Genomic DNA, 17,750 nt, shown 5'->3' on the forward strand with positions numbered 1-17,750 from the left:
TTGAGCTATATTTTTATTTGACTTTTTATTCGCTTGATCATTTTCTCCAACCCAAAGACAAGAATACACAGCATAAATTGAAAATATCCCATTTAATAGTTTACAACTTCTCATCTTTAATCATCATTTCATACTTTCAGTCTGACATTCACACTCACCTTGAAGCCATGGAACTAGGATTCAGTTCAACATGTCAAACTTGACTGGAAAAAAAGTGAACCACATGCCTCCACCCTTCCCCAACAAAATCAGTTACCGTATTGTTTTACAGTCAGAACAGGCCTGGGGGGCAGGGGTTCGGGGTTACAAACATTTTGTTTTCAAAATACAATGGATGCATTGTTTCGATTGAACAGGGAACGTGAACATGGTGGCAATTCAGATGCTTTTCCAAGCCCTTCACACACTGACTTCACCCCGACAAATGAAAAAAAACAAAACAAATCAAATATCCAATTTAATCCTAACGACGGATGTGCACTTTCATCAGCCTCTTAAAAACATTAACAGTATTGTGAGCACTATCTGAACAACTTCCTATTGTACATGTTAGTACTGACCCATGAAGGTGGTGGATTTGAATGAAGGATTCGTAATTTGAACTTTTCTTGCATTTCAAAAAGAGTCTCAGGTCAAGAGTAGAAATGACATTATTTACACTGGTTTTCACATGCAGCTCAGAAGCTGAAAGTTGAAATTGCAGCCAAAAATCATGTCCTATCTAGATAAAAGACATGTCACACACTATCACGCTCTCTCAAGCATGATCGTTTTCTCTCTCTCTCTGTCTCACTCACACAAACACACTCTCACTCTCACACACACACACACACACAGATATCACTTCAAACGCTGATCACACCGCTGATGGGTATTTGTTTCCATTTCTTTTCTTCCTTTTTAAGTTACAGTGTCCAAAGCACTTATGTTGGTTCATTTGTACATTTAAAACTGCATGACTTACGGTTATCATTGAAAGAACTGATCAGATGTGATTAACAAGGGTACATACTGGTTGAATAGGACAATACAAACAACACCAACAAAAACATTCAGGAATAGATGTATGAAACTTCCTTTCCCATCCCGTCAGCCTTCCGTTTTGCACAGCTCCCCCTTGTGGCCATTAGCTTGTAGCACAGGCTTGTCCCAGGTTAGTTTTGGGGCTGGAATAGCAGCACTTAAGAAACACAATATCTTCCTACCAGAAAAGAAAAAAATTAAACCATTGCCTTCCCTCCCTCATATCCTGCCATGTAACATTTAATTTGAAATAGTGAGGGCTGAGATCAAGCTGTCATGATGTGTTACAGCCCCACCTTTCATATCCTGAAAGGTGTGCCATGCAGAGGCAAATAAAAATCAGTGATAAGGGGCGAAAGTAAAGACAACAAGCCAAAATAAAGCCTTGCACTCTTTCAGACCAAAGGAAAAAACATGCTGCACCAACATGCTTATCCAGAACCACATAATAAAACTTTAATCAGTTCTTGTTCAGGTATTAATGAATTCTAATTTAAACCTACTGGCCATAATGTTGGAAAAAAAAAAAAACAAACAACCTACTAGTGGCTTGTTTGAGAGAAATTATGCTTTAAGTAGGATGCTGCATGGCAGACAAAAAGGTAACCACGAGAGTGAGCAGGCCAAGACACCAAAGGGCATCATTTCAAGTACCAATTTGTGGGTTCAAGAGAGTCAAATAGATGTGAATTGCAACCACACATAAGGCCAGTAGGAGGAGTTACATGTCGGCAAGAACCCTGCTCCTCTGCGAAGGAGGGCGCGGACACCCGAAGAGTTTAAGGGGCAGGGGAGCAGATTAAGCAAGGTGCCACTTCTGCCGCTGCGCAGCCCTGTGCTTAGGTTTCTCAGTAGTAAAGTACATCATTCAGGCAAGGATTCAAACCCTTATTTCAACATCCAGCAATTAACCTACTGACTCACCAACTACCCTTGTAAAAGAAGTTAAGATGACACATCAATCATGAATGAATTATGAAGAATAGTAAATCAAATGCAGTTCAATTGCATCCTTTTAAGATTCTTTTTTTGTACATATATGCATACAATTATACTTCCTAGCTAATCTTTTAGTCTTCATGTGGGTTTTATTTAATTTGATCAGCTTTTGTTTGTTTTACAACTATATACAATGTACAGGCAGCGGATCATATATCTTTTACAATGAATGAGTGATGATACAGGGAAGTCTTTATAGACTGATGCCGACTAGATCTATTTAGACAATATACATTGTGAATAATTGGAATTTTTAGAAAATGGTATCTAAAAAAAGGATGAAAGATAGTACAAGAGACAAAATTGTAAAAGCCCTCAATATGTACAGAAAAAAAGCCAATATAGCATTTTGTCAACAAACAGAAAAAAGTTAAACTGAAATAATTTTCTCCATATACACATATCATAGCTCAAAAATATTTCCAAAGCTAATAGTTTCTCTGATTTGGTCACAGAAGTTAGAAGATAGTGAAGCATAGTGAAAAGAAGTATACAGCCTGATTGAACATCTGAGGATCTCAACACAGCATCGCAGGGCCGCTAGGCTTGTTAAGTAATGAGAAGCACAAACTATCATTAGTTTCTCTCATGCAGATGCTCCCTTGATTGCAATTCGTGACTAAACAAAGCTGTCAATCTACTGCAACTCAAAGTTAACAGAAAGAAAGAACATTGTGAGGTATTAAGGTTACTGTCCCCGACAGCGTGGTCAGAATTCTGATTCGGAGAAGACGAGAGCCAAGAAATCATACTTAACAGTCGCCACAGAACAACCCGTCCCAGTACCTCACAGAGTCATCCAAACTCACACTTCAACGTTTATTTATCGGGGATGGGGGAATTTAAGATATTTCACTTTAGTAGAACATTTATATCTTTCTTAAAAACACTTGATGCCAGCTTATGAAAAGTTTACATCTATTTAGCTGCCATAATCTTTGAGATTTGCCTTTGTTTTTCAGACTTATAACATCCAACAGGCATTTTTAATGTTTCTGTATTTTTGTCATATTAAGACAATTGCTGTGGACATCCAGGTAAGCCAATGTTAGTGGGTGGCTGATTTTTAACTCATTATGACATACAAGAGTGAAAAAGTCAAACTTAATTAAATGAAGTGATACACCGATTCAAATCCATCCGGACTATGTCCCTCAGATTGAAAACACAATCAGCACACAAGCAGACTTACAAACGAAGCTCATACAGAACTCAAGAGTTCAGGGGCTTTTATCTAGCTAAGTCAGAAAGGCACATCACTTTGATATCAGGCATAAATAATTAAGTCAAATTACTGCAGAAATAAAACATACTTTCACAAAAATAGTGCCAATAAGATGAGGGTTCTCATCAAAGAAGACAGCCGTGAAAAAGAAGACTTGAGGGGAGAAAAAAAGCATTCAGTGCATGTAACTACATTCATAACAAGCTTCATTTACATGTATGTGCATGGTGACTAAGATCAACCAGGTTAAACAAATCTGAAATGTATCTAAATTGCAAGCTAGACTGACACAGACACAGATGCAGAGGAAGTTTAAACGCAGATCTCCAACACAAATGCAATCAGCTTACCATCAGATAAATTTCAGGCCTGGATTATATCCATCCTTATGAATGAACCTCTTCAAACTACGCAAAGCAATTAACCGTTGAATTTATTATACAGATCTAAAACTAAAGCTACAGATGAGACGACTTTAGGAGAGCTGTGAGGGAAAGTCCAAACACATCCTCTGTAACTAGCCACAGGTGATCAAAGTGAGCAGCTTGGATTTTTGTATGCTCTCATCATTGTGACAAAACAAATGTAGACTACTTCCTATAGAAACATAGGATTAAGAGGTCTACAACCAGAAAAATCCTCTCCAAGCTCGAGTCAAGGTGTGATTGTGATACTAACAATGCTCAAACATGCTTTAAGCAAATTAATGTAATTCAAAATGAATACAACTCTGACAAGTTATATCACTCATGATGTGGAGAGTCAAAAAGGGGTAATCTAGGACATTTATGACCTCACTATATAGACCTTCAAAGCTTTTCTCTGCTGCCATCATAGGACTAAAGGTTCATTTAAAAAAAATCTGATTGCAAAGCCAATCACAAATATCAATGGAGCAAAGTGTTTCAACTGCAATTTTAGCGTAATCATAAATCGACATAAAACTACGGTTACTGCAGTGCTCGTAGTGGCCAACACTTTATCCCTACAGTGACTTGAGAGGTTAAGTGTACCACAGTGAAGGGTGTGCGTATGTGCTTTTGTGGGTGCTGGGCGGAGGGTGCGTGTGGAAAATTGTAGTACTACGTAAAGAGATCAGAAGAAACCAATTAAGAAAGGAAAGAGAAAGTTCATTGATTGATATGTTTTCCCAATTATTCTGGTGATGCCAATAGTCAGTAGGGTCTTCATAACATCTGTATTTTTCTCCTGTGTTAGATGCTCTGCTGCTTCCCATGCAACTCGAGGGCAGCAGACTGCAGTGACGTCACAGGGGGATCCGTTGGAAGAAAGGAGGGAGGTGAAAGGAAAATCGTTTTCATAGTTCCCTTGGAGGGGGTGGGGGTGGGGGCTTTTAAGAGCAACACACGCAGCTCATCACTGCCAGGACTGAGGGGGGAAGTTATTGACCTCAGCCAGGTCTTGCACAGGCGAGCCTTTGAGGGTGTACGTCAGCTTGATCCTCATTCGTAGCTGTTGCTGAAATTTTGTGAGGATGATCATGTTTATAAAAGAAGAAATTATTACAAATCGTGTCAGACTACACATACAATTAGAGAAGACAAACTCACCTTCTGTGGGTTGAGGACTCTGATGACCTGCGTGACAGTTCCCTGGTTGAGTGCTGGGACGACATTACTGCTAGGGGAGAGGAGCTGCAGCTGGAATGTCTGACAAACACATAGGGGACACTCTGTTAGATGGAAACTGAATGATATCCATGGAGAAATGGGGTCATTACAGCAGTACAAAATAAGGGATGCTCACATTGATCGGGTGCTGACCACAAGTGATGGATTCTCAGTTCAATTACTCTATTGCACTCTTTAAATTCATCAATAAGATAGCATGATTGTAAAATAGGTGAGACGGGCAAAATAAATGTCTCTCAGTGTTTTCACTGCCTGATCGATCATGGCTGCCTGATCTCGACAATAGACACTTGTATGGCTTATTTTTCTGTCTAGTCAAGAAGAGACTCAGGATGACGCAGCTGGCAATTGTGGGACTAATGTAATGAGGCTTTCTGGTGTATACTGAAGATCTGTAATAGCTTCTGGAACATGAACGAAGACATTAAAAACTATTTCCCTAAAAAACAAGCTGAACATTATTTATGCTTTCCTGAACCCAAACTAAAATTTCAAAATACAGAAAGAGACTGCAGCAAGCAGCCTTGTGGTCAGCAACATTACTTAGTATAAAAAAAAAAAAAAAAAGACTATTGTGATGGCTTTTGCCAATATCCAAAATGCCTTATTTTGACCAAAATGATGCTAATAATAAATGCATTTTCTCCCCTGCTAACTGCAGAGAACATAATGTATATCCTGTATTTAATTAAAAATATCAGACTCTTATTGTGATGCCTCACAGGCAGATGCAGACATTTAAAACATTTCCAAATATACATATACACCATCTTATCGAAATGTTTGGGCTAATGCTGATATTTCCTTTTAAAGCCTTTATCAACTGATACCAATGACGTGTCAATATGGTACAGAGAAATTCTCAAAGTGGGACTCAAAAGAAAAATATCTCTAACATGAGTAACAAACATGAGGCCAAAGTAGAGGCTTTTACAGCATCTCTTACAGCACAAAATCGACCAAACAATAGGAACTGTTAAGTCCGAAAAGTCTTTCAAGATCATTCAAGTCAATACATTTCTAAAATAAACTAAATAAACTTTACATATTTTTATTTCTACTAGTTCACACTACTGTTGACAGCACACAACATTGCTAAATATGTTAATGCACTGTGCTGACTGGCTTTAAAGTTAGCTGAGTTTCCAGGTTTGCATTCCAGCATTTCTATTCATGCAGGTTCCATATAGATGATGAACACATTACTGATATTGTATGTTATTGCCTTGTATTTTATTTGCATAGCAAAACTCTAGGGAACTAACATTGTGTAACTACACAGAAAATTAAATCAGTAATAAACTACTATGCATTAGAACATATTACAATTCGACCACTTGATCTGATTGCTGCTTACCTTTGGTACTGCAGCCTGAAAAACAAAGTCTGTCATATCCGCCTCGGTTGAGTTGGAAGCATGGATGGTGATGACTGCAATGTTTGGATTGGGGTTTGCTCTCTCAAATGTGAAGTCTATTTTTAGACCATTCTTGTTGTATGCTGTCATGGGAGGAATAGCTGTGTAGGGATTTCAGAGGAGCAGACCATCAAAAGATTTAGAGATATGACAAGTTATGTTTCATTAGATATGTCATGGTATTCCAAGAGAAGTGGTTTTATACACAAGGAAAACACCACAAACTACTGTACTATTTGGGAAAAGAGGGTCAAAGGGAGCAACAGACTCTCACCTGCAGCTGCAATGTCATTAAACAGGGGCTGTGAGGAGAGGCCATCCAGGAGGAAAGGAGGTTGAGAAGTGGGCACAGAGGGAGCAGGAGCAGGGGCTGGGCCACCTGGATAAAGGGAATGGCAACACACTAGGGTTTGTGTTCACTATTTTCATACAAAACTAGAGTACTTCACTGCTACACAGAGGAGGGCACAGGCTGGACACATCACATTCACACAGGTGTTAACAACACAGCTTTAAACATACTCCCTTGCTTTGGTCTAAAAGGGGTCATGGAGAGCTTTTAACAGAGCATCCTACCACTTAGTGAGAGGTCACCCAGCAGATCAAGCAGCTCTCCTCCAGCTGAGGCAGGCTTGGTGGGCATTGTGGTTTGGATTACTGGCACCACATCATTACCACCCAGCAGGTCTAACAAATCATTAGCCTGGAGGAAAATGACATATGACCATGATGAAATACTTGTGTGTACCCTAAAAGCCATAAAATCCATAAAAGGGTGTTCAAAGATATTTTTTCATTATAAATGAAGTTGTATTTAGCCATTTTAGAAAATCTAAATCTGTCCAAAAACAACTTAAGTTATTCTTAACACAAAAATATTCAATAGCATGTGATGAACTATCAAAGCTTATTAGTAATTTAAACAGCCCTCACCTGGTTGGCTGGCTGGGTGACAGGTGGTGGATGTTTTGGCTCCACAGAGGGCTCAGTTTCTCCATTCGTCTGTACAATCTCTGTGGGGCCGTTAGAAGCACTTTTCTCCATAATGGGCATTCGCTCTAGGAGAGCTGGCCTACAGTCAGGGAACAAGCAAGGAATGAGGAGAAAGTCAAAAGATGGGCCAAACTCATCCACTGGAAGATTTTTTTTACGTATATACTCTATATGGTATAGTTGGTTGTGATGTGGGGCAATGCAGTTTTACCTCATGTGGTCATATTTCTTGAAAAGTGCATTGTACTCCACAGCTCTCTGCTGAAGCTCCACATCAATGCTACTGCCATATATTGAAACCACCTTCTTGATTCGGCTAAAAACAGAAACACAAATAGTAAAAGTAAGCAAAGGGGAAAAGTAGCATCAGTTATGACAAATGAATTTTATCATAAAGTTTAGATGTATAGGGTAGGTGTGAAAGGCATTTACTTACTTAACACTGGTGAAGCGAGTAGACAGCTTCATGATGGCAGTAAGGGAATAACCCCGGGTTACAGGTGTCGACAGATTGGACACCAGGAGGCCTTCCAGCACATCCAGAACTTCATCCTCAGTCACCTAAATCAACAAAAAGGATGAAAACCAAACATCTGATGACCTACTGTTTGTCAGGTTTGAGGTTTGTGTGCTGTCTTTAATTTGTCTGTTTAGGTGTATGTTGGGCTGGGATTCTTCTATGTGTACCTGGATGGGCTCCTCTTCCTCACACTGTCCAGATACCAGCAGGTCTCCATACTCTCCTATGCACCAGGACGCCACCTGCACTAGAGGTTGCTACAGAACACAGAAGCTAATTTGAAATACAAACCATGCATCACATAATCAAATCTACCACTGCATGCTTCAAAGATGGAGATGTCCTAAATCGAATCATGACCCAAACCGGAACTCTCTCTGACCTGTGAGATGTCATCCAGCAGTGCTTTGTAGAGTCTCTGTACTGTGTAGGCATGCATCTCCACACTGTTGGTGATGAGCTGGATGAGATTGGGGACAGAGTCATCTCGCACATAACTCCCTGCCTGTAAGGATGAGAAGAGACAACAATGCAATCTTGAATACTTGTTTGCAGTGAAAATAAAGCAGCATTGATTGAAGAGGTTTTTTGCCAGATTTGATGAGAAGAGTACTCAAGGTACAACTTGATATACCCCTTATAATATGAGAGCAGTGAATCAAGTCCAATCAACAACAAAAGGCATCAGAAGCACTGCAGTGTTTTTCTTATATACATACTGTTGTCAGGACTCTCATAATGGTGTCTATGTGCCATCTTTTCGAAGGGGCATACCTGTAACACAAATAAAACAACAATGAGAATGAGGAAATGGCTGCAAAAACAATCTAAATTCTAGAGAGCCAGAAGACGAATGCTGTCAGAAAATAAATGGTATCAACATAGTCAGTCAGACGATGGATCACTCTTTTTATCATCATACAGCATGTCAGCATTAGCCATCTCATGTCCACTTGATGAGTATGTTTTACTCAGTATTCTGTTAACACAACAGGTGGTTTTATTCCCTCTCCATAACTGACATTAAGTCTATGTCATCACGTATCTAATTCATGCAGATGCAGTCAGAGCTGAAAATCTCTTAGAAAACAAACAGAAAGTGAACCTAATATGTGGTGATGTCGGTGCGTGAGTGACATACTTCTCTGCAGCTAGAAAGACTCCTGATGCACAGTCTGCTTTGAATTCCGGGTCACAGGAGTCCAGGAAGTAGAGCAGCTCCTTCATCATGCCTCTTATGTTGTTGCCGTTCACCAGGGCGAAGCTCAGTTCCATTGCACGTCTACATGACAACAAAAAGTAGATGGAGATAAGAAACAATCTCCAACAGATGCAAACATGTCGTAAAATAATGCAATAGTAATGTGAATCACCTCTTGATTGACACATCCAGGTCTTTTAAACAATCCACAATGGTGCTTCGATGCCTCTGCACTGCATTGTGGTCCGTCTGTACCGTCTTTAGTAGAGATGTCAATGCCACATATCTGGAATGATGAAATGATGTCAAAGATGTCAGCAGGAATTAATGATAACATTTTGGATGACTCAAAGCACGAAAGGTCGAGTAATCCGAGATAATTAATTACCTTATATTTTTGTCATTGTTAAGAAGGAAGCGACCTAGTATGTTGATGGCCAAGACCTGAAAGATGAAAGTCATTTAGGCAAGAACTGAAAAATTCTTACACAGTTTTTTGTTAATATTAAATCAACTCACCCTCAGTCCACTTTCAGACTTGATGTCCATTATTGTCAGGACTGTCTCGTACAGAATCGCATTGCCTACATTTTTACTCGTCTCTGTGTTTGTTGCAACCTGGAAGTATAAATATCACACATTTGTCTAAATAACACACACACTCTGAGAGGCTTTTGGCCAAAAGGAACACTTAAATTTAATTCTAACCTGTGCAAGAATGTCATTCATTGCTTCACTGGAGTCATCATCACTCCTGCCTAAAATTCGCAGTAGTCTCAATATTCGCACCTAAGGAAAGAGACAAACAGTGCAGTCCTGTCAGTTCACCTGACAAATGTGATGTACTCTATCGATCCCAGAGGGAAAATTCTGGTTCCTCTCGCCTCAGTTCTTGCTTGCTTTTGTAATTTTGGATCTTTTTCTACTGATGCAATTTACCCTGCTTTAGCTAGGTGTGAAAATGTATCCACTCAAGGATTAGGACATTTTAATGATACAAATGTTTATATTCACCTGCAGGAAAGGGTCGCTTATGCCTGACACATCATGCTCAGGAGAGTATCCAGACATGATTAGGTTCTTCAGGATTCTCACCAACTGAGGAACCAGCTACAAAAAGACCAACAACAGAACAGGAAAGGAGAGGTATCACAATATTTTGTGTAGATTGCTCACATTTTTTAATTTATATATTTCACTGTTCCTCATTAACTTTTTTGAAAGCCAATAATTCCTCATTGACAGTGGCAGCCAGCCATAACTCATATCAAGAGCAAAGGGGTTGGGATTTTTGTTATTTGAAGTAGCATAACATGGTTGGAACTTAGGTGATTGACCAGTCAAATTCCTTGAGGTTGTGAAATCAAAGTCTTGATCAAACAAAAACATTAGGTTAGAACATTTAGCTATGAGAGAAAAACAAAGTATGCATACACACTTCTGTCAATCCTGAATGGCTAAATAAGCAGATGTATATTCAAAACTACAGTTTATTTAAATGCCAAAAAACACTGAATTATATTAATGTAGCAAACTTTTTGTAACCAAGATTAATTTTCTAATCTACCTAATTTTGATCCCTACAACAGGTTTTCAAAGTATACCCTTAAAGGAACATTCCAACATTTTGGCAAACTTTGTTTTCTTATCCAGTCGATCTATCCAAAAGTAGATTGGATGTCGATTTCATCCATTTGCAACCACTACAGAGGACAGTAGTTGCAGAGAAACCGCTGTACCAGCCCAGTTCTAATTCTTAGATGTAATGGTGACTAGCTCACTAACAAGATACAGCATGTGAATAAAAACAGGTTGTTCCAAGTTTTGACTATGCCTACTATTATCACCTTTGGTTCTGTTGCAGTCTGCTTCCAGTCTTTTCGTTATGTCAGACTGAATATTCAAGACAAGATTACTTGAAATTGATGAAATTAATATAAATCTTCTTGAGAGAGCTGTGGATATGATATGACAAACGAGCATCCCAAAATACCAGAGGAGGATTTATGAGGAAAGAGGAAATCTCAACCCATCTTACCATAAAATCCTAGATGTTTGCCAAACTATTTACTTGGCTCAATACAGATAAATCATTTCTCCACAATTAAACACACCTAAGACAGTAACTGTGTACTAAGCTACCCCCTAAACACAGATAGAGTGGAAAGCCTCTGTTCCTGGTGACAACACCTGTGGCAATAATGTGAAAACACACCCATCCAACTGCTTCTAAATAGGCTCTGATCAAATGAGTAGCATATGACAATCAAAACAATAGTGAGAAATGTTTCTGACAAATGGACCAAAAATTCTCTGAGTAAATATTCAAAACACTGACATAGTAATGATCACTGTACAAGTTAAAGAAATCAAAATTATAAATTAAAGCACAACATGACATTACTCAACACAAATTTGGTTACATCTGAGGTGACTGTGAGGAGTGATTACTATTTACAGCATGCACCAGCTATGAGATCAGAATGCACTCTTACCTTCTCATTCTAACACAATGCAGGAATTGTAACAAAGACAAATGACAGAAAAAATATGAGGTAGATGTTAGGGAGGGGAAACTGGAAATCATTCACTTTCAGAGAGCTTAAAATAATGTTTAGATCATGAGCATGAGGGGTGGTGCTTCAGGCACACTTTTGTTACACCTAGAGGAGGAGAGGTACAGCAGCAGTTGAACAAGATACAAGAGGAAAAGACAGCGGTAGGAGATAAAAGATTGAGACATACTTTGAATGTAGAACAAAACCTGTAGGGCAATCCAAACCTCAAAAGTTTAACATGTTTGTCTAGCTTAGCTATACCGAAAGAAAACGTGTACGCAAAAAGGAGAATGAAATGTGACATGAGCTTAAGACAAATGCATAAGCAATTACTTAAATATCCTCTGGGTAAGAAAATCTGTGTTTACCTTTCTGAAGTGGGCCAGCATGTCAGGACTTCTTTCACACATCTCAGTGAGGAGGACAACAGATGTATGAAGAACACCTGGGGGAAAGAGACAAAGTAAAGGTTATTTGTTTTGCATGAATGTCTTGAGAAGTTTGGCGAGTTTTGTTCTCTACATGAGCCATTTGTTACCTGGCATTCAGACATAAAACGGCAAGAGACCAATGTTGTTTTAGGTACTGAAGGTGCAATAAAATGTTTCTGGGAGGCTCATCTTGGCCAAAACGCTGTGTGACAGCTTTCGTATTCTCTGTATCAAATTGCGGTACAACCGTCATTACAAAAAAGCTGGAGGACGGTGCTGTGTAAAACGTCATTTAAAACAGAATACAATCATTTGCAAACGAACTGTGATAACCAACAATGGTTTTATGAAGTGTTCTGAGCCCATGTAATCGTGTTTCTCAGTGGTGAACCTTGACCCATCCTTGCTTGTGAACGACAGCCTTTGAGTTCCACACAGGGGTTTTTGGAGAATTTCACAATTTTCCCATTCTTCTGTTTCCCCTAATTTCCCCCAAATATCTTTCTTTTTACTGTTTTCATTTGAGTACATTTCAAAAAGGGTTAGTTAATTATCACATTCTAGCATTCCAGGCTGACAAATCACACAGAAGCCAAAGTCAGATGTCAAAAACTACGATGTATCAGCATACATATGAGTAACTGCAGAGGACATCAGGTGACGGCATCATAAATCTGCAAGATTACTGTACAGGCTAATCATTTCCTCGAGACCTATCTGAGTATTACAAGGCTGAAAACTCATCATCTGAGTGACAGCAGGGCAGGCAGCAGTCTGAAGTCACACAAAACATCTCTATACATTATATTTTAACTTTGTGACTGAACAATTTTACATGTAAGACAGCTTCCTCATCATTGAGAGGGTTGGGTGTTTGTTGCAATCATATTTGCATTCACTTACAAACACACAAGCTTCCATTTATACATTACTCAGTGGTGTGCACTGCAGGTTGGAGACCATACAATCATAAAATACATCAGTTTTTAAATGGCCTCATCTGAAGCAATCACTTTTACATTACCACACAATGTCAAAGAAGATCAAGTTATTTCAGCACTTTGACAAAAAATCTTTCCTGTGACATGTCTCTACTGTATGGTGGGGGCTCAAACCCCAGAGTTTATGACAGACTCATTAATTCCACTCTCCTCTGCAAAGGACACAACGAAAAGGGACATTAGCTGCCCAGCTGTTCTGACCAAATGACTGTGAGTGAAACGAAAATAGGACGAAGCCTGCATACGTTCCCCACAAGCCAGCAACTGCATCCTGACAAGATGTTTACACATACCGTGGTTCTTCTCGCTCAGCAGGTTTTTTGTGGCTGGAAGGAACATTTCCATGAGTTCTGGAACCTTCCTGATGACATGAACTGCACACAATGCCGCCTGTAAACACAAAAGACACTTAATGAAGAAACAGTCCAACCTTTAACATCATATTTCACTTCAAAGCGTTTTGTATAACTGTTGGCACAAACAGTACGTCGACATTTTCAATCATTGACCTTCAGGTATTCATCTAAAAATTACAATAATGAGGCTTACTTTTTTCCTTAAGTAGGAGTTGGATGTTTTGAGCAGCTTCTCTACCTCCCCCGCCAGGTCACGACACATTTCTGAGGAACCCATGCAGCCCAAAGTGCACAAGGCCAGGCCCTGGACGTATTGTGTGCTGTGATTCAAGTCACTGGAATAAGAGAGTAAGTTGAATGAGCCATGGAAACACAGAGGTAAATATACAACAAACATTTTGAATAACAGTTCAAGGGGCAGGTAAGTTAGATTTTGGGGAACCAAACTGCCATCATCTTGTACTTTAAATCACAGGTCATACATTTAATCTTCTCTAAAAACAAATTACAGCAACTGTGCATTGAAAAAAACAACACATAAAAGTATATCAAATATATTCAATACTGTTCCTGCACTTACTTCTTAATGCAATTCGTCATTAGTAGGTGGACGTCCTGCCTCTCATCCAACAGCAGCATAGCTCCCAAATAACCTATTCTTTTGTCAGTGAACTTCTGGGACGCAATCAGCTTCAGGCACTCCAGCTGTAAAACAGGTCAACGTGTCAAACACGTGTTTTAATAATGTCACTGATAATCAGAGATCAAAAGGCCTCTTATATTCATTTTGTCAATCCCTAAACATACCTGCCCAAAGTGTGCTGGGTAGCCCAACATGTGCATATAAAGTAGCTTTGCCACATTTCTGCAACGGTATGTATTGTCTTCCTCTCTAAAGGATGAGCGGATAGCAGCACACTCTTTCTGGATCATCTCGCGCTCCTCTGCCTGGGTCCGTGCTGTCCGGATAGTCCGGATCAGCTCCCGCAGTCTGATCGGAGCTGGCATTCTCTGGAAAACATGAAGGAAAGATACACGTTGGCAACCATTGCCTCAGGGTTGGCACCAGACTAGACCACATCGAAACAGAAAAGCCCCACTTCTTAGGAAGAAACATGAGGATAAATAAAACTAAGCAGAGAAGCTTTTAGTATCACTTACACACCTAAAATATGTTAGCCTTGGTTCAACACGGGGTTTGGCAGCGCAAGGATTCTGAGTGCTGACTAACTATACTATACTGTAAGTGCAGTAGATGTGAAAACACTGTCATATTGTGTTTTTTGGGAGACAAAGCAAGAAGAATATGATGAGATATGAAGAATATTTGGCTTAACAGGGAAAATAAATTACTATTTAATTTAGCACTGTGTTTCCAAGTCATATTTAGACTGCAGAGAGAACGGAGAATGGCAGGTGAAATTCCATTCCCTCGTGGAGAAGCTTCTGAGAGTACACAAGCTTTAAGCCACAGGAAGAGGTTTAAATATTTATAAGTACAGGCTTAGTTGTGAGAATTAATTCTCTTGTGTTTATAATGTACCAACAACACCCCCAAAAATTACAATTTACAAAACCAGAGATAAAAGCATTGAACGGTAAGTATGCTTACTTATTCAAAACAGGCAAGGTGGCGGCATGAACTGAAGATGTATTGTCATGATTCCATTATATTCTGAAGTGATATCTAAGAAACAAATTTCTTATAGAATTTAGGATGAACACACACTTAAGTGAGGCAGGGCAAGGTGGTCTTGATCATTTTAGAAAAGTAATGGGAAGGATAGCCTAAAACATCGGGAAATGATGAAACAGAGCCATATTTTTAAATGGCCAATGATAAAATGGATGAAGCCTCATAGGATTTGTTGTACAATCTCTGTAGTGCTGTGGCTCATTTCTCACAATAACTGCATTTAACAGGTCTGTTCAGTCAAGATGTCATAAAAACAGCTCCCTCACTCCACTCCAAATGTAAGTAACAAGTTTTCTTTCATATATGCAGATTTTAAAAGAGGTTCACTGAATAAACTAAAGTATTCAGCCTAAAAATCTAAATCCAAGTTTGGAATTTCTAAAATGTAAATGTTGAAGTGTAAGATCTCAGGTGTCTGGCTGAGATTCTAAAACATTTAACATCTCAATTTCAATTCTAATCGAACTAGAAAAGTTATTAAAGGCGACCTCCTCAACTTAGAGAGAGGTACATTTTGTCTCCCATCTCATTAAGTCTTTTATCTGGCAGCATGCAGTGTATAATTAAGCCGCTACTGCAACAGAAACGATGGTAATTACTTGCTAAGCAAATCCATTTTGGAAGACAGGAACATAAAAGGCATTTGGACAGCGCAGAGACCTTAAAAGAAAATCATATGATGTGATGAACTAGTGAACGGTACTGCTCTGATAAACATTGTTCCTCATGCACAATGTAATTCTTCAAAATAATCATCTGAAGTGATGAGTACTTTATAAAAACACATCTACAAAGTCTTGACCTGACTAGCTTCTAAGGATGGTTTGAAGTCAGTCTACCTTTGATTGTAATATTCAATTCAGGCAAAGGATTACAGTGACTACAGAAAATTACACAATAAATGGATTATGCATTTTTTCCTCTATGCAATTACTACACCACAGAAAAAGTGTTGTGAATTTGGACACAGGCTGACTTAATATGTACAACTACGGAATAAATATGAAAAGCTTTACTATGCAGTTGAGGGGGTAATTCCTCCTGTTGAAATGCTGTCATGCTGAGCATCAGCAAAACATGATTTTGAGAAGATTTTTCATGACACTATACTAGATATATATGCAGTGTAAGATGAAGACATCTTTGTGTTGTAACTCTGTTAAACCGTTACCATTTTAAACCACAGAATCATGTCGTAAGCATTTGTCTTATCCAATAATGTAGTAGCCACCACTCCCCCTCAAGTCCGGCCATAATATTTATAGAAATCTTCATAGGTCCTGAGCTGGCTAATTGCCAGAGCGCTTTGCATGGAAAATCAACTACAGCTCCTGTTCTCACGTAACTGTGACTCCAACAATTGCCTGTGCATTTATAGATTACGATGACAGTGAAAATGGGCTTTAAATCAATCCTATCGGGTTTGAAATTTGTTTAAGAGATACTGTGGCTGCCCCTTACTCATTATTATTATTATTATTAATAATAATATTTGTGAACCTGTATAACCTGGAGGTTACACTATTTTTATTTGAATGGCCAAAAAAAAATCCGATCCAACCATCACTGATGAGATTAAATGAAATTCTTTTAATCTATGCCAGTCTACTGAGGGAAATAAGGATCCAGACACAGACGGAATGAGGGCATCTTTTGTTGCATAAGGCGGTGGTTTGTAGAGAATCTAGGAATTCACTGTGATCAAAGAGGGGTGGGGAGGGTGGTCAGGCAAGGCCACACTTTAATAAAGCCAGGGATCTACTGTCTGCCTTAACACCATTTAAATTACCTGAGCTGAATGGACCTAGTGTTGGACTCCATAAATCATGAATCGCTGCCTCTTGCTGTGCTTATAATCAAATGTGTACACATTAAAGAAGATAAATCCAGCCTCTGTTGAAAGCAGATTGAATTACAGTGCTCCATTCTTGCAACTGCAATACTTTACAGTACGTTTTATTGCCATTACTGTTTCTGAGGAGTGAAAGTGTCTTTAGTTAAAAAACAAAAAACTTAACGGATGTGTTGAACACATGGTAGTTGGATTACAAAGACCACAGGATGGTGGAGCCTTGAGCTTAGTCAGTAACAGCCTCGGGTTCACTCGCCAAGGTCAGCTTTACTCAACCTTACTACAAAGACAAACAGGGAAGCATTCTGCTGTAGAGCCATACTACATGTCATCATGGTGATCACACAGACAAGTGACGACAGCCCATACAGACAGACAAAACGGCTCAGTGTACTTTGACATACAGTATCTTGCAAAATCGACAATGTCAAAAGGCACAGTTCTATACCCTGCACCAAAATTTGAGGGGGAAAAAAATTCCAAAGTGTAATAATACTGTAGAGGGAAGAGCAGAGCTCATCACAGGTGCACCGTGCCATGACCAAACAACTGTTTTGCATGCATCTCATTTCAACCAACATCTCAGAAGGAGTATACCTAAAACCTCTGAATGTCTTTCCCCCCATTAACAACCTAACACCATGGGTCATTTATTCAGACTGTGCTATGTCATTAACACATCTTTCCTATATGGGTGTACTTTGCATGTACTTTGAAATGCTCATAACAAGCTTTTTCTCTCCTGAGATTTGGAGAGCCAGCCTAGATTAGCATCAGGAGCGTGACAACCAGCAACAAGCAAGACAGAGTGCCACACCTCCCCTTT

At 39.1% G+C, this 17,750-nt stretch overlaps 1 protein-coding gene across 4 annotated transcripts in view; it reads right to left on the minus strand.

The window, feature by feature from the left end:
• The window catches only part of ap1g1 (adaptor related protein complex 1 subunit gamma 1), a 21,014-nt gene continuing 3,264 nt past the window's right edge, over positions 1-17,750 (minus strand). For 2 of the 4 annotated variants that reach the window (XM_037094357.1, XM_037094358.1), the window contains exons 2-24: positions 14,184-14,387; positions 13,957-14,081; positions 13,570-13,711; positions 13,314-13,410; positions 11,957-12,033; positions 11,526-11,534; positions 10,045-10,140; positions 9,739-9,819; positions 9,550-9,648; positions 9,419-9,474; positions 9,203-9,316; positions 8,971-9,111; positions 8,549-8,603; positions 8,212-8,334; positions 7,997-8,086; positions 7,746-7,870; positions 7,521-7,625; positions 7,250-7,388; positions 6,893-7,019; positions 6,591-6,695; positions 6,257-6,417; positions 4,819-4,917; positions 1-4,726 (exon numbers count right to left, since the gene is read on the minus strand). In XM_037094357.1, coding sequence (XP_036950252.1) covers positions 4,625-4,726; positions 4,819-4,917; positions 6,257-6,417; positions 6,591-6,695; positions 6,893-7,019; positions 7,250-7,388; positions 7,521-7,625; positions 7,746-7,870; positions 7,997-8,086; positions 8,212-8,334; positions 8,549-8,603; positions 8,971-9,111; positions 9,203-9,316; positions 9,419-9,474; positions 9,550-9,648; positions 9,739-9,819; positions 10,045-10,140; positions 11,526-11,534; positions 11,957-12,033; positions 13,314-13,410; positions 13,570-13,711; positions 13,957-14,081; positions 14,184-14,384 — 2,469 coding nt within the window. In that variant the 5' untranslated portion in view covers positions 14,385-14,387 and the 3' untranslated portion in view covers positions 1-4,624. The remainder of the gene's footprint in view (positions 4,727-4,818; positions 4,918-6,256; positions 6,418-6,590; positions 6,696-6,892; positions 7,020-7,249; positions 7,389-7,520; positions 7,626-7,745; positions 7,871-7,996; positions 8,087-8,211; positions 8,335-8,548; positions 8,604-8,970; positions 9,112-9,202; positions 9,317-9,418; positions 9,475-9,549; positions 9,649-9,738; positions 9,820-10,044; positions 10,141-11,525; positions 11,535-11,956; positions 12,034-13,313; positions 13,411-13,569; positions 13,712-13,956; positions 14,082-14,183; positions 14,388-17,750) is intronic. The other 2 variants (XM_037094356.1, XM_037094359.1) reach the window with 2 other exon arrangements.

Source organism: Acanthopagrus latus, chromosome 4, assembly GCF_904848185.1.
Source record: "Acanthopagrus latus isolate v.2019 chromosome 4, fAcaLat1.1, whole genome shotgun sequence".
NCBI lineage: Eukaryota > Metazoa > Chordata > Actinopteri > Spariformes > Sparidae > Acanthopagrus > Acanthopagrus latus.